At 31.6% G+C, this 15,862-nt stretch overlaps 1 protein-coding gene across 4 annotated transcripts in view; it reads left to right on the plus strand.

Annotated features, from left to right (window-relative positions):
* The window catches only part of LOC109641358 (uncharacterized), a 50,199-nt gene that overhangs the window by 33,420 nt on the left and 917 nt on the right, over positions 1–15,862 (plus strand). For 2 of the 4 annotated variants that reach the window (XM_069519466.1, XM_069519465.1), the window contains exons 6-10: positions 663–766; positions 3,743–3,770; positions 4,731–4,823; positions 5,271–5,431; positions 5,956–5,999. In XM_069519466.1, the coding sequence (XP_069375567.1) occupies positions 663–766; positions 3,743–3,770; positions 4,731–4,823; positions 5,271–5,431; positions 5,956–5,994 (425 nt within the window). In that variant the 3' untranslated portion in view covers positions 5,995–5,999. The remainder of the gene's footprint in view (positions 1–662; positions 767–3,742; positions 3,771–4,730; positions 4,824–5,270; positions 5,432–5,955; positions 6,000–15,862) is intronic. The other 2 variants (XR_011240085.1, XM_069519467.1) reach the window with 2 other exon arrangements.

Raw genomic sequence — 15,862 nt, forward strand, 5'->3', positions numbered from 1 at the left:
ATTTAATCAAATGTATGATGTCTAAAACCAAGTTATATATATTTTAAGTTTAGTGCAGTTTTTAAAGTTAAACTTTTAAAAGTACAGGTTCAGTAGCACATTAAAATCAGTTACATAAGCCAAATTCAAACAATTTTTTGTGAATATATAGAAACCTACTCGGGATAAATGGAAATAATGGGGTGGTTGCCTAGAAAATGATCAACATCTATGAAGTAACAGGGGTGAGTGACAACACAATCTTGTAACCACTGCTACACAGAGTTCAGGGATATAGGACCACACACACAAACCCCAAACCTGTGATTGCAGTACTGTATATCCAGGAGCTCATTCAATAATTCAAGAGGCTCTCAGGACTAAATGAAATGAGCGTATTATTTCTTAAGTGCTCTAAGTACTGTAAACAGGCCTTTCACACTGCTGCACGCTCACACCACAGGCAGCAGGTTTTATCATGTGGTGGAAAAGATACACAACACACTCAGAAACACATGTTCACACAGACACACACACAGAGTTTATTAGCATTTAAATGACTTGTATCTTTGCTGTAATGAAATGCACATACAAACCAGCATGTGTTTACAGACAAATACAAACAGTTATACAGCATATTTGCTAATAGTGATGCATTTGTGTGTGTTTTCCAACATATGCAGGTGCTGAGAGCGTTCGAGAGAGAGAGAGAATTGGCAGACGCAGCAGACATCTTGGTGGTGACCTTCTACATCAAATAGGTGATTGGAGCCAATTCCAGCCAGGGGTGAGCTGCGCACACACACACACACACACACACACACACACACACACACACACACACAAGCCCTGCACATTCCCACACAGCCAAGCCTCACCACGGGAGAACACTACTGAAGATAGATAACTTGAGCTGCTCCTGCCAATATCTTCATCTGACCTTGATAAGAGAAATTCTGCAGAGCGTCTTCAGTATTTTTGGCTTCAGTGAAAGTTTAATGATCCCTTTGGCAAAAGTAAGTCAAATAAAATAAAGGATCAGAGCGAGTGAGCAATTTGTTGCATGCAGATTTACTTTTTGCACCTTAACTTTTCTTTGCCTCTGTCCAGTGTGTCATGCTTGGGTAAAAAATATTTATTTTTAGTCTTTTTTATATATAGAACATTGTAAAGAAAACAAACAGAGATAAGAAATACCAGAAAATACACACAGGACATATACACACATATTCATACCCACTGACCTTACACCAGTATCAAATGAATGCAAATAAAATGATCCACTTTGTTTCAAGTAAAATCTAGATTTCCATATTTCCTGATATTCATGTTTGGTTCCCAGAACTGAACAAAGTCTTTCGGCTTGTTCTTAAAAATGTAAGTTTCCAGACCAATATAATCTGACAGCTCCTATATCCACGTTTTTTAAATGTTTGTGCGTTCATACTCTTCCAACATGAACGGAAAGTTTGGTGTTTAACGGGACTTTGGTGTTAAGTAATGACATTTCTATAGAAAATCTGTTATGTATAAATTAATGGAAACATTCAGTTTTTCTTTTCCATCAAATTGAGTCCTTTCACTGCGAGCTAACCCTCACTCAGTTAATGCTCAGCTTCCCTCTCGCTTCACAGGTTCAGTCCCTCAAATTACACAGAGTGTCTGACCTTGAAAATACCACCACAACAACTTATGGTACCATTGTAATCAGCTGGAGGGGGCAGGGCAACACTTTACATGTATTTATCGAGTCTATTGTAGAGGAGTGGAGTCCAGGGAGACTCTGCTGGTTGGTGTGTGTGGGCGAGAGATAAAGAAGAGAGGCTCTCTTGCTGATGTACGCACGCATGGAAGCACTCCACGCTTCGGACGCACAGTGATATCGAGGGCGCACAGGCACACACCATGTGTGCACACGCATAGCGACCGCACAAACGCACAGCAGCTGGAGAATCTTGAGTTTAGTAGGTCACATAGTGAAGATGGGAGGAAGTACATGCAGGAAGTACATGCTAGGGCCATGAAGATTTCATGGATTCAATGTATGTACGCTGTGTGCAAAATAAATTATACACACATATGCACGCACAGTATGGAGAAAATACACAGAGACAGATATAAGCTACTGTGCAACTTATGTATTCTCACACACACACATGCACGTCTCTCTATAGCTGTGAGGACACTCATTGACATAATGCATACCCTAGCCCCTTATGTTAACCTTAACCATCACAACTTAATGCCCAACCCTAATTCTAACCCTCAAACCATTAAGTCTTAACCCTCAAAAAGCCAATTTAATTGGTGAGGATCAGGCAAAATGTCCTCACAATGATGGTATAGAACTAAAATTGGCCCTTGTAACTATAGATAGACATTTTCCTTAATAAATCAATGGAGAGGGGGTTTATCAGATATTTAACCTGAAGCTTCAGTTCTTATGAGTATGTCACAATGAAATTTGCTTTATGAATATGCGAGGTAAAGATCAGTTTGTGGCTGTAGTTCCACCTCTATCTGTCCAGTATTCAAAGACATCACCTTTTAACCTTCATCCCTATATAATGTATAACATTATCTGTGAATGGTGTCAGCACATCTTCAGGAGGTGGCTGAGCACAAGCCCACACACAGTCAGACACTGCCATCTAGTGATTAGAGTGGTGAGAACACAGGGCAGACAAATGAAAATAATTAGTAATAGTTGGAGTTAGTGATTTTTCTTAAAAGTCCAGTTTGCTTTAAAAAATTGATATTGTTTCATAGTCTTTGTCAAAGTTTACCGTTTGTCTCTTCCTTCACACTTTCTTAGCCATTTTTTGTCTATTCCTCCTTGTATTTATCTTCTTCTTTCACTGCCATTTCCAATTAATTGTATCTTTAATTCAAAGTTATTTGTATGTAACCATCTTTATTTACAACAAAAACTCTGAATACATTTAACATTTACATTTGACAGTGACATTATCTTTAACATATTCTTTACAGAAAGAAAAGTAAATATGACATAGTTCATAAGAATTGCTCTGAATCTGGTAAAAAAAGAAAGTGACTTTAAAACAGTTGTTAAAGTTTCTGAGCTAAATGTGGAGAAATGTGCTGTTATTTTCTACATATAGAAGTGCTATGTGAATGTGTGTGAAGGGCTTTGTGGTTTAAAGCACTTTGATTGGTTGCCAACACTAGAAAATCACTGTTTGAATTGACCATTTACCAAAACCACCCAGCTCACGATGTAAAAAGAGAGGCTATATGATGCTGAGTGTGAGACATGAGGGAGGGGGAACAGTATGATATCCACTCTTCGCCACATTAGTTAAAGACTCTGCTGTGTGATTGCAGTAAATGACCCTTACAGAGATACAGTTACAGTAAAGTGTGTCGTCTCGCAGCTACTGATCCTGAAAAGCTTTAAGTGGACGACTTAGTCTCATGGAGCGGAGCCATAGAAACAGTCCACCTCTTGACCCTGACATTTAATCAGCTAACAACATATTTACAGCAATGCACCAGAGGAGGAAGAGGCAGAAACATGGGCCCCTACAGAATTGTACTGATAAATAGAATATATTCTTGATATTTGTGCCAGGTGGAGGTTTTCACATATGGACTCTGAAAGGAAAATGTCCAATCTAAATGTTTAATTAAATTAACAGACTTGCAGTCAGTGGGTGGCCCAAAAACAATTAGATACTGAGTCTACAACATTAATAATTAGTCTCTAATAAGTTTTTAATCAGGCCTCGTTGTCTTCTCCTAGTTCACATGGTCTTCAGCGTCTTCTGCAGGTATGGCATCTCTTTTTCATCCTGAGGTATTTGTATCCTCTTAGTTTTTTGTCAGTTTTATATCCATCACATGTTAGAAACCTCATCCACACCCCCGCTGCTTCCTGCTGTGTTCTCACTTGGGCTCACTCTGACATTTTCCAGACATTTCAACAGGGAGCTGGCAGGAAAGATCTCTCAGAAAATGTCCGGAACGACTGCCTCAGACATTCGCGTGAAGAACTTTAGGAAAAGGTCCGCTGTTCAGTGCAATGCTAAGAGCAGCTTTAGAACAAGAGTGGAGGTGACTGGGTGGAGTTGCCTTGTGAATTTTAAGAGCAGTGTATAATGGAGAGAATAAGAAGCGAATAACTGTGTCTGAACTTGTGCTGAGACTTTTCTTTGAATACGTCAACTTGTGGAAGTAAGTGTGGAGTAAGATATTGGCTGCTGTGTCTGAGGAGTGCCAGGTGTGGCAGTCTATACAAAGGGTGAAAAGAAATGAGCTAAGCGCACAGGCCCGGGCTAATAACAGCTGTGTTGGTGGTTGACAATGCATTTACCAAGTGCTTGAGTTGAGCTAAAGGAAACTGCGGGGAAGTTTAAAGTGCTTCAAGGAGCTTCTTAATCATCCGATGCCACTGAATGGCACTGAGAGCAGAAATCAATGAATAGGCCTGTTAGAGAGAAAGAGAGAGTGTCGAAGTGTTGTGTCAGTGAAGGCAGGACAGAGAAGGGCCGCTGCATCGTCTCAGCCTGTTTTGTTCTCCTGTGAGTAAACTGGAGGGTTTCCAGCAGTTTACAGACAGATGGTTAGAATGATAACTTGATGTTTGCTTTCTTTTCCAAAGCTTTATTGTTTATCACTCTGCTTCGTCTTGTGCCTGATCAGAAACACATTCAAGTCATAGACTGTAAATAAAGATGGATGTCGTGTCTCCACTTACACCTGACGTATAAATGTTTAAATATCTCCAATAGGGGTGCTGCCATCTTGCCTTCGTGATGTTATTTGGAGTCAGAGTCTATGCAATAGCGATCAAGGACTGGAGCCATGGTACCGACCAATCACAGGTAAGTCTCAGCTGTCAATCATGACGTTTTACCCAGGTTTTATAGCAAATAAGTGATTAAAAGAAGAATAACTTGAACAATCAACACTACAAATAACCTACACAGCAGTCAGCCACCAGGGGGCGATCAACAGGATTTAGCTTCACTTTAGGGGTGCTGTCAAGTTCGGCAGCACTTACTGCTGCTCAGCCACCCACGTAGTTTGCTTGTTAGCTTTGTCTATGGCACGCAATGAATGCTGGGAGAGGTCAGCCCAATGCTGACGTCTTTTTGCCATTTTGCGTCTCATGTACCATCATGTCCAAAGCCTGCTGTGCAAGGGAACACCTCTCATTTTGCTTCCAAAAATCAATGTGTATAATGACAAAGATTTTGTTGCATGGTTGTTATTTTGTGTAGATGCGTGTGCTTCTGTTACAACCCTATGCAAATACCATATGTTGACAGTGTGTATGCCTGTGCAGTCTGATGAATGGTGGCTCCAGTGTTTGTCTTGGCAGCGCGGCACAGAGATGACAATTCATGCAACTCAGGACACAGCGGCGCCGTGTCACCCACCTGACGCTCTTCCTTTGTCTTTTCACCCTCGCTGCTCCATCACCCGCAAGGTCAGTCTGACTCTGAAGGAACAGCACAGTTTCCACTTGATCCGATAAAACACACATGGTTGAGACATTGTGCACAGGCTATTTAAACACAGCAGGAACACCAATTAAAAAAAACAGAAGCAACGACTGCAAATAATTAATTTTTCTTAGGTGCATTTTCTTTTTCACATATTTCTCAGAGCAGATAAATGAGGGTTTTCTCTTTTTAAGGAAGTGTGAAGTGTGCATATGACTGTGTACTTTGTGGGGTTTGAGTAATGTGGGTAATTCCTTGGGTGGCCAGCAGATATCACTATCCTACAGTGAGGGAGAGAGAGAGAGGTGCTTATTTTCAACAGCTTCACCCATCTTTTACATAATAATTACAAAATTTCACCGATCAGGGGGATGTACACTGGCATATGTATTTTAATGATGTTCCTGATTTACAGTTGTCTCTGGACACAGATGGAAAATGGGGGGGTCATTTAATGGTGAAATTATGTGTCTCTGTGCATTAACATGCTTTTTTTCTTTTTACTCAGGCCTGTTTCTGTGCATGCATGTTCATCCTTGCCCTCTAATGACTGTGAGTATATCTGTGTTTGCCTTTTCGATATATAGTTTCATCATTACCAGCTTTGGAGCTTAGAGGAAGGAAACCAAATATCCCAGAGTTTCGACATGGCCATAGGGGGATCAGCTAATAAGCAGCCACACATTATATATTCTTACAGACTGTGACTGTGACTTTGTGTAAAAAGAAAGTGACACGGACAAAGTTGAATCTTTCTACCCACTATCTACTATAGATGTAGCGTAAGTCTAAAACAGATTCCAAAAGTACTAAGTCTTTATATACTCTTTTTGTGCTGTAACTGAGGTTTAAACAAGCTAAATTATATATATTAAAAAGACGTATAAGCTGTAGAATAATGAGAGATCAAGTTACATTTATATGTATATCAAATTAGAGTCGTATAATTGAAAGATATAGTTAAAAAACAACAAAAACAGACTATAGAATGATGAGAGATTTATTGACATATACACATATATCAAAAAGATACATATAGTCCATAGAATGATGAATACACATAGTAATGTATGACTTTCTAAATCATTAAAAAACGACATAGTAATGTATGACTTTCTAAATCTTGAAAAAAACAACATAGTAATGTATGACTTTCTAAATCTTTAAAAAAACGACATAGTAATGTATGACTTTCTAAATCATGAAAAAACGACATAGTAATGTATGACTTTCTAAATCTCGAAAAAACGACATAGTAATGTATGACTTTCTAAATCATGAAAAAACGACATAGTATAGTATGACTTTCTAAATCTCGAAAAAACGACATAGTAATGTATGACTTTCTAAATCATGAAAAAACGACATAGTAATGTATGACTTTCTAAATCATGAAAAAACGACAGTAATGTATGACTTTCTAAATCATGAAAAAACGACATAGTAATGTATGACTTTCTAAATCATGAAAAAACGACATAGTATAGTATGACTTTCTAAATCATGAAAAAACTACATAGTAATGTATGACTTTCAAAATCATGAAAAAACGACATAGTATAGTATGACTTTCTAAATCATGAAAAAACGACATAGTAATGTATGACTTTCTAAATCATGAAAAAACGACAGTAATGTATGACTTTCTAAATCATGAAAAAACGACATAGTAATGTATGACTTTCTAAATCATGAAAAAACGACATAGTAATGTATGACTTTCTAAATCATGAAAAAACGACATAGTATAGTATGACTTTCTAAATCATGAAAAAACGACATAGTAATGTATGACTTTCAAAATCATGAAAAAACGACATAGTAATGTATGACTTTCTAAATCTCGAAAAAACGACATAGTAATGTATGACTTTCTAAATCATGAAAAAATAACATAGTAATGTATGACTTTCTAAATCATGAAAAAACGACATAGTAATGTATGACTTTCTAAATCCTGAAAAAAACGACATAGTAATGTATGACTTTCTAAATCATGAAAAAATAACATAGTAATGTATGACTTTCTAAATCTTTAAAAAACGACATAGTAATGTATGACTTTCTAAATCTTGAAAAAAACGACATAGTATAGTATGACTTTCTAAATCATGAAAAAACGACATAGTAATGTATGACTTTCTAAATCATGAAAAAACGACATAGTAATGTATGACTTTCTAAATCATGAAAAAACGACATAGTAATGTATGACTTTCTAAATCATGAAAAAACGACATAGTATAGTATGACTTTCTAAATCATGAAAAAACGACATAGTAATGTATGACTTTCAAAATCATGAAAAAACGACATAGTATAGTATGACTTTCTAAATCATGAAAAAACGACATAGTAATGTATGACTTTCTAAATCATGAAAAAACGACAGTAATGTATGACTTTCTAAATCATGAAAAAACGACATAGTATAGTATGACTTTCTAAATCATGAAAAAACGACATAGTAATGTATGACTTTCTAAATCATGAAAAAACGACATAGTAATGTATGACTTTCAAAATCATGAAAAAACGACATAGTAATGTATGACTTTCTAAATCTCGAAAAAACGACATAGTAATGTATGACTTTCTAAATCATGAAAAAATAACATAGTAATGTATGACTTTCTAAATCATGAAAAAACGACATAGTAATGTATGACTTTCTAAATCTTGAAAAAAACGACATAGTATAGTATGACTTTCTAAATCATGAAAAAACGACATAGTAATGTATGACTTTCTAAATCATTAAAAAAACGACATAGTAATGTATGACTTTCTAAATCATTAAAAAAACGACATAGTAATGTATGACTTTCTAAATCTTGAAAAAAACGACATAGTATAGTATGACTTTCTAAATCATGAAAAAACGACATAGTAATGTATGACTTTCAAAATCATGAAAAAACGACATAGTATAGTATGACTTTCTAAATCATGAAAAAACGACATAGTAATGTATGACTTTCTAAATCATGAAAAAACGACATAGTAATGTATGACTTTCAAAATCATGAAAAAACGACATAGTATAGTATGACTTTCTAAATCATGAAAAAACGACATAGTAATGTATGACTTTCTAAATCATGAAAAAACGACATAGTAATGTATGACTTTCTAAATCATGAAAAAAACGACAGTATAGTATGACTTTCTAAATCTTTAAAAAACGACATAGTAATGTATGACTTTCTAAATCATGAAAAAATAACATAGTAATGTATGACTTTCTAAATCATGAAAAAACGACATAGTAATGTATGACTTTCTAAATCATGAAAAAACGACATAGTAATGTATGACTTTCTAAATCATGAAAAAATAACATAGTAATGTATGACTTTCTAAATCTTTAAAAAACGACATAGTAATGTATGACTTTCTAAATCATGAAAAAATAACATAGTAATGTATGACTTTCTAAATCTTTAAAAAACGACATAGTAATGTATGACTTTCTAAATCATGAAAAAACGACATAGTAATGTATGACTTTCTAAATCATTAAAAAAACGACATAGTAATGTATGACTTTCTAAATCATTAAAAAAACGACATAGTAATGTATGACTTTCTAAATCATTAAAAAAACGACATAGTAATGTATGACTTTCTAAATCATTAAAAAAACGACATAGTAATGTATGACTTTCTAAATCATGAAAAAACGACATAGTAATGTATGACTTTCTAAATCATTAAAAAAACGACATAGTAATGTATGACTTTCTAAATCATGAAAAAACGACATAGTAATGTATGACTTTCTAAATCTTGAAAAAAACGACATAGTATAGTATGACTTTCTAAATCATGAAAAAACGACATAGTAATGTATGACTTTCTAAATCATGAAAAACCGACATAGTAATGTATGACTTTCTAAATCATGAAAAAACGACATAGTAATGTATGACTTTCTAAATCATGAAAAACCGACATAGTAATGTATGACTTTCTAAATCATTAAAAAAACGACATAGTATAGTATGACTTTCTAAATCATGAAAAAACGACATAGTAATGTATGACTTTCTAAATCTTGAAAAAAACGACATAGTATAGTATGACTTTCTAAATCATGAAAAAACGACATAGTAATGTATGACTTTCTAAATCATGAAAAAAACGACATAGTAATGTATGACTTTCTAAATCATGAAAAAACGACAGTAATGTATGACTTTCTAAATCATGAAAAAAACGACATAGTAATGTATGACTTTCTAAATCCTGAAAAAAACGACATAGTAATGTATGACTTTCTAAATCATGAAAAAAACGACATAGTAATGTATGACTTTCTAAATCATGAAAAAAACGACATAGTAATGTATGACTTTCTAAATCTTTAAAAAACGACATAGTAATGTATGACTTTCTAAATCCTGAAAAAAACGACATAGTATAGTATGACTTTCTAAATCATTAAAAAAACGACATAGTATAGTATGACTTTCTAAATCATGAAAAAACGACATAGTAATGTATGACTTTCTAAATCTTGAAAAAAACGACATAGTATAGTATGACTTTCTAAATCATGAAAAAACGACATAGTAATGTATGACTTTCTAAATCATGAAAAAAACGACATAGTAATGTATGACTTTCTAAATCCTGAAAAAACGACAGTAATGTATGACTTTCTAAATCCTGAAAAAAACGACATAGTAATGTATGACTTTCTAAATCATGAAAAAAACGACATAGTAATGTATGACTTTCTAAATCATGAAAAAAACGACATAGTAATGTATGACTTTCTAAATCCTGAAAAAAACGACATAGTATAGTATGACTTTCTAAATCATGAAAAAACGACATAGTAATGTATGACTTTCTAAATCATGAAAAAAACGACATAGTATAGTATGACTTTCTAAATCATGAAAAAAACGACATAGTAATGTATGACTTTCTAAATCCTGAAAAAAACGACATAGTAATGTATGACTTTCTAAATCATGAAAAAACGACATAGTATAGTATGACTTTCTAAATCTTGAAAAAAACGACATAGTAATGTATGACTTTCTAAATCATGAAAAAACGACATAGTAATGTATGACTTTCTAAATCATTAAAAAACGACATAGTATAGTATGACTTTCTAAATCTTGAAAAAACGACATAGTAATGTATGACTTTCTAAATCATGAAAAAACGACATAGTATAGTATGACTTTCTAAATCTTGAAAAAACGACATAGTAATGTATGACTTTCAAAATCTCGAAAAAAACGACATAGTATAGTATGACTTTCTAAATCTTTAAAAAAACGACATAGTAATGTATGACTTTCTAAATCATGAAAAAAACGACATAGTAATGTATGACTTTCTAAATCTTGAAAAAAACGACATAGTATAGTATGACTTCCAAAATCTTGAAAAAAACGACATAGTAATGTATGACTTTCTAAATCATGTAAAAAACGACATAGTATAGTATGACTTTCTAAATCTTGAAAAAAACGACATAGTAATGTATGACTTTCAAAATCATGAAAAAACGACATAGTAATGTATGACTTTCTAAATCTCGAAAAAACGACATAGTAATGTATGACTTTCTAAATCATGAAAAAACGACATAGTAATGTATGACTTTCTAAATCATGAAAAAACGACATAGTAATGTATGACTTTCTAAATCCTGAAAAAAACGACATAGTAATGTATGACTTTCTAAATCCTGAAAAAAACGACATAGTAATGTATGACTTTCTAAATCATGAAAAAACGACATAGTAATGTATGACTTTCTAAATCCTGAAAAAAACGACATAGTAATGTATGACTTTCTAAATCCTGAAAAAAACGACATAGTAATGTATGACTTTCTAAATCTTGAAAAAAACGACATAGTATAGTATGACTTTCTAAATCATGAAAAAACGACATAGTATAGTATGACTTTCTAAATCATGAAAAAACGACATAGTAATGTATGACTTTCTAAATCATGAAAAAAACGACATAGTAATGTATGACTTTCTAAATCCTGAAAAAAACGACATAGTAATGTATGACTTTCTAAATCATGAAAAAATAACATAGTAATGTATGACTTTCTAAATCATGAAAAAACGACATAGTAATGTATGACTTTCTAAATCATGAAAAAAACGACATAGTAATGTATGACTTTCTAAATCATGAAAAAATAACATAGTAATGTATGACTTTCTAAATCATGAAAAAATAACATAGTAATGTATGACTTTCTAAATCTTTAAAAAACGACATAGTAATGTATGACTTTCTAAATCATGAAAAAACGACATAGTAATGTATGACTTTCTAAATCATGAAAAAAACGACATAGTAATGTATGACTTTCTAAATCATGAAAAAAACGACATAGTAATGTATGACTTTCTAAATCTTTAAAAAACGACATAGTAATGTATGACTTTCTAAATCCTGAAAAAAACGACATAGTAATGTATGACTTTCTAAATCATGAAAAAACGACATAGTATAGTATGACTTTCTAAATCTTGAAAAAACGACATAGTAATGTATGACTTTCTAAATCATGAAAAAAACGACATAGTAATGTATGACTTTCTAAATCCTGAAAAAAACGACATAGTAATGTATGACTTTCTAAATCCTGAAAAAAACGACATAGTAATGTATGACTTTCTAAATCCTGAAAAAAACGACATAGTAATGTATGACTTTCTAAATCATGAAAAAACGACATAGTAATGTATGACTTTCTAAATCATGAAAAAACGACATAGTATAGTATGACTTTCTAAATCTTGAAAAAACGACATAGTAATGTATGACTTTCTAAATCATGAAAAAAACGACATAGTAATGTATGACTTTCTAAATCATTAAAAAACGACATAGTATAGTATGACTTTCTAAATCATGAAAAAACGACATAGTAATGTATGACTTTCTAAATCATGAAAAAACGACATAGTAATGTATGACTTTCTAAATCATTAAAAAACGACATAGTATAGTATGACTTTCTAAATCATGAAAAAACGACATAGTATAGTATGACTTTCTAAATCTTGAAAAAAACGACATAGTATAGTATGACTTTCTAAATCCTGAAAAAAACGACATAGTAATGTATGACTTTCTAAATCCTGAAAAAAACGACATAGTAATGTATGACTTTCTAAATCATGAAAAAATAACATAGTAATGTATGACTTTCTAAATCTTTAAAAAACGACATAGTATAGTATGACTTTCTAAATCTTGAAAAAAACGACATAGTATAGTATGACTTTCTAAATCATGAAAAACCGACATAGTAATGTATGACTTTCTAAATCATTAAAAAAACGACATAGTAATGTATGACTTTCTAAATCATTAAAAAAACGACATAGTAATGTATGACTTTCTAAATCTTGAAAAAAACGACATAGTATAGTATGACTTTCTAAATCATGAAAAACCGACATAGTAATGTATGACTTTCTAAATCATGAAAAAAACGACATAGTATAGTATGACTTTCTAAATCATGAAAAAACGACATAGTAATGTATGACTTTCTAAATCATGAAAAAACGACATAGTAATGTATGACTTTCTAAATCATTAAAAAACGACAGTAATGTATGACTTTCTAAATCATGAAAAAACGACATAGTATAGTATGACTTTCTAAATCATGAAAAAACGACATAGTAATGTATGACTTTCTAAATCTTTAAAAAACGACATAGTAATGTATGACTTTCTAAATCCTGAAAAAAACGACATAGTAATGTATGACTTTCTAAATCATGAAAAAACGACATAGTATAGTATGACTTTCTAAATCTTGAAAAAACGACATAGTAATGTATGACTTTCTAAATCATGAAAAAAACGACATAGTAATGTATGACTTTCTAAATCATGAAAAAAACGACATAGTAATGTATGACTTTCTAAATCTTTAAAAAACGACATAGTAATGTATGACTTTCTAAATCCTGAAAAAAACGACATAGTAATGTATGACTTTCTAAATCATGAAAAAACGACATAGTATAGTATGACTTTCTAAATCTTGAAAAAAAACGACATAGTAATGTATGACTTTCTAAATCATGAAAAAACGACATAGTATAGTATGACTTTCTAAATCTTGAAAAAACGACATAGTAATGTATGACTTTCTAAATCATGAAAAAAACGACATAGTAATGTATGACTTTCTAAATCATTAAAAAACGACATAGTATAGTATGACTTTCTAAATCATGAAAAAACGACATAGTAATGTATGACTTTCTAAATCATGAAAAAACGACATAGTAATGTATGACTTTCTAAATCATTAAAAAACGACATAGTATAGTATGACTTTCTAAATCATGAAAAAACGACATAGTATAGTATGACTTTCTAAATCTTGAAAAAAACGACATAGTATAGTATGACTTCCAAAATCTTGAAAAAAACGACATAGTAATGTATGACTTTCTAAATCCTGAAAAAAACGACATAGTAATGTATGACTTTCTAAATCATGAAAAAATAACATAGTAATGTATGACTTTCTAAATCTTTAAAAAACGACATAGTATAGTATGACTTTCTAAATCTTGAAAAAAACGACATAGTATAGTATGACTTTCTAAATCATGAAAAACCGACATAGTAATGTATGACTTTCTAAATCATTAAAAAAACGACATAGTAATGTATGACTTTCTAAATCATTAAAAAAACGACATAGTAATGTATGACTTTCTAAATCTTGAAAAAAACGACATAGTATAGTATGACTTTCTAAATCATGAAAAACCGACATAGTAATGTATGACTTTCTAAATCATGAAAAAAACGACATAGTATAGTATGACTTTCTAAATCATGAAAAAAACGACATAGTATAGTATGACTTTCTAAATCATGAAAAAAACGACATAGTATAGTATGACTTTCTAAATCATGAAAAAAACGACATAGTAATGTATGACTTTCTAAATCCTGAAAAAAACGACATAGTAATGTATGACTTTCTAAATCATGAAAAAATAACATAGTATAGTATGACTTTCTAAATCATGAAAAAACGACATAGTAATGTATGACTTTCTAAATCATGAAAAAAACGACATAGTAATGTATGACTTTCTAAATCATGAAAAAAACGACATAGTAATGTATGACTTTCTAAATCTTTAAAAAACGACATAGTAATGTATGACTTTCTAAATCCTGAAAAAAACGACATAGTAATGTATGACTTTCTAAATCATGAAAAAACGACATAGTAATGTATGACTTTCTAAATCATTAAAAAACGACATAGTATAGTATGACTTTCTAAATCTTGAAAAAACGACATAGTAATGTATGACTTTCTAAATCATGAAAAAAAACGACATAGTAATGTATGACTTTCTAAATCTTGAAAAAACGACATAGTAATGTATGACTTTCAAAATCTCGAAAAAAACGACATAGTAATGTATGACTTTCAAAATCTCGAAAAAAACGACATAGTAATGTATGACTTTCTAAATCATGAAAAAACGACATAGTAATGTATGACTTTCTAAATCATGAAAAAAACGACATAGTAATGTATGACTTTCTAAATCATGAAAAAAACGACATAGTAATGTATGACTTTCTAAATCTTTAAAAAACGACATAGTAATGTATGACTTTCTAAATCCTGAAAAAAACGACATAGTAATGTATGACTTTCTAAATCATGAAAAAACGACATAGTAATGTATGACTTTCTAAATCATTAAAAAACGACATAGTAATGTATGACTTTCTAAATCTTGAAAAAACGACATAGTAATGTATGACTTTCTAAATCATGAAAAAAAACGACATAGTAATGTATGACTTTCTAAATCTTGAAAAAACGACATAGTAATGTATGACTTTCAAAATCTCGAAAAAAACGACATAGTAATGTATGACTTTCAAAATCTCGAAAAAAACGACATAGTAATGTATGACTTTCTAAATCATGAAAAAACGACATAGTATAGTATGACTTTCTAAATCATGAAAAAAACGACATAGTAATGTATGACTTTCTAAATCATGAAAAAAAACGACATAGTAATGTATGACTTTCTAAATCATGAAAAAAAACGACATAGTAATGTATGACTTTCTAAATCTTGAAAAAACGACATAGTAATGTATGACTTTCTAAATCTTGAAAAAACGACATAGTAATGTATGACTTTCAAAATCTCGAAAAAAACGACATAGTAATGTATGACTTTCAAAATCTCGAAAAAAACGACATAGTAATGTATGACTTTCTAAATCATGAAAAAACGACATAGTATAGTATGACTTTCTAAATCATGAAAAAACGACATAGTAATGTATGACTTTCTAAATCCTGAAAAAAACGACATAGTAATGTATGACTTTCTAAATCATGA

This window comes from Paralichthys olivaceus, chromosome 23 (genome assembly GCF_024713975.1).
Source record: "Paralichthys olivaceus isolate ysfri-2021 chromosome 23, ASM2471397v2, whole genome shotgun sequence".
NCBI classification, from domain to species: Eukaryota; Metazoa; Chordata; class Actinopteri; order Pleuronectiformes; family Paralichthyidae; genus Paralichthys; species Paralichthys olivaceus.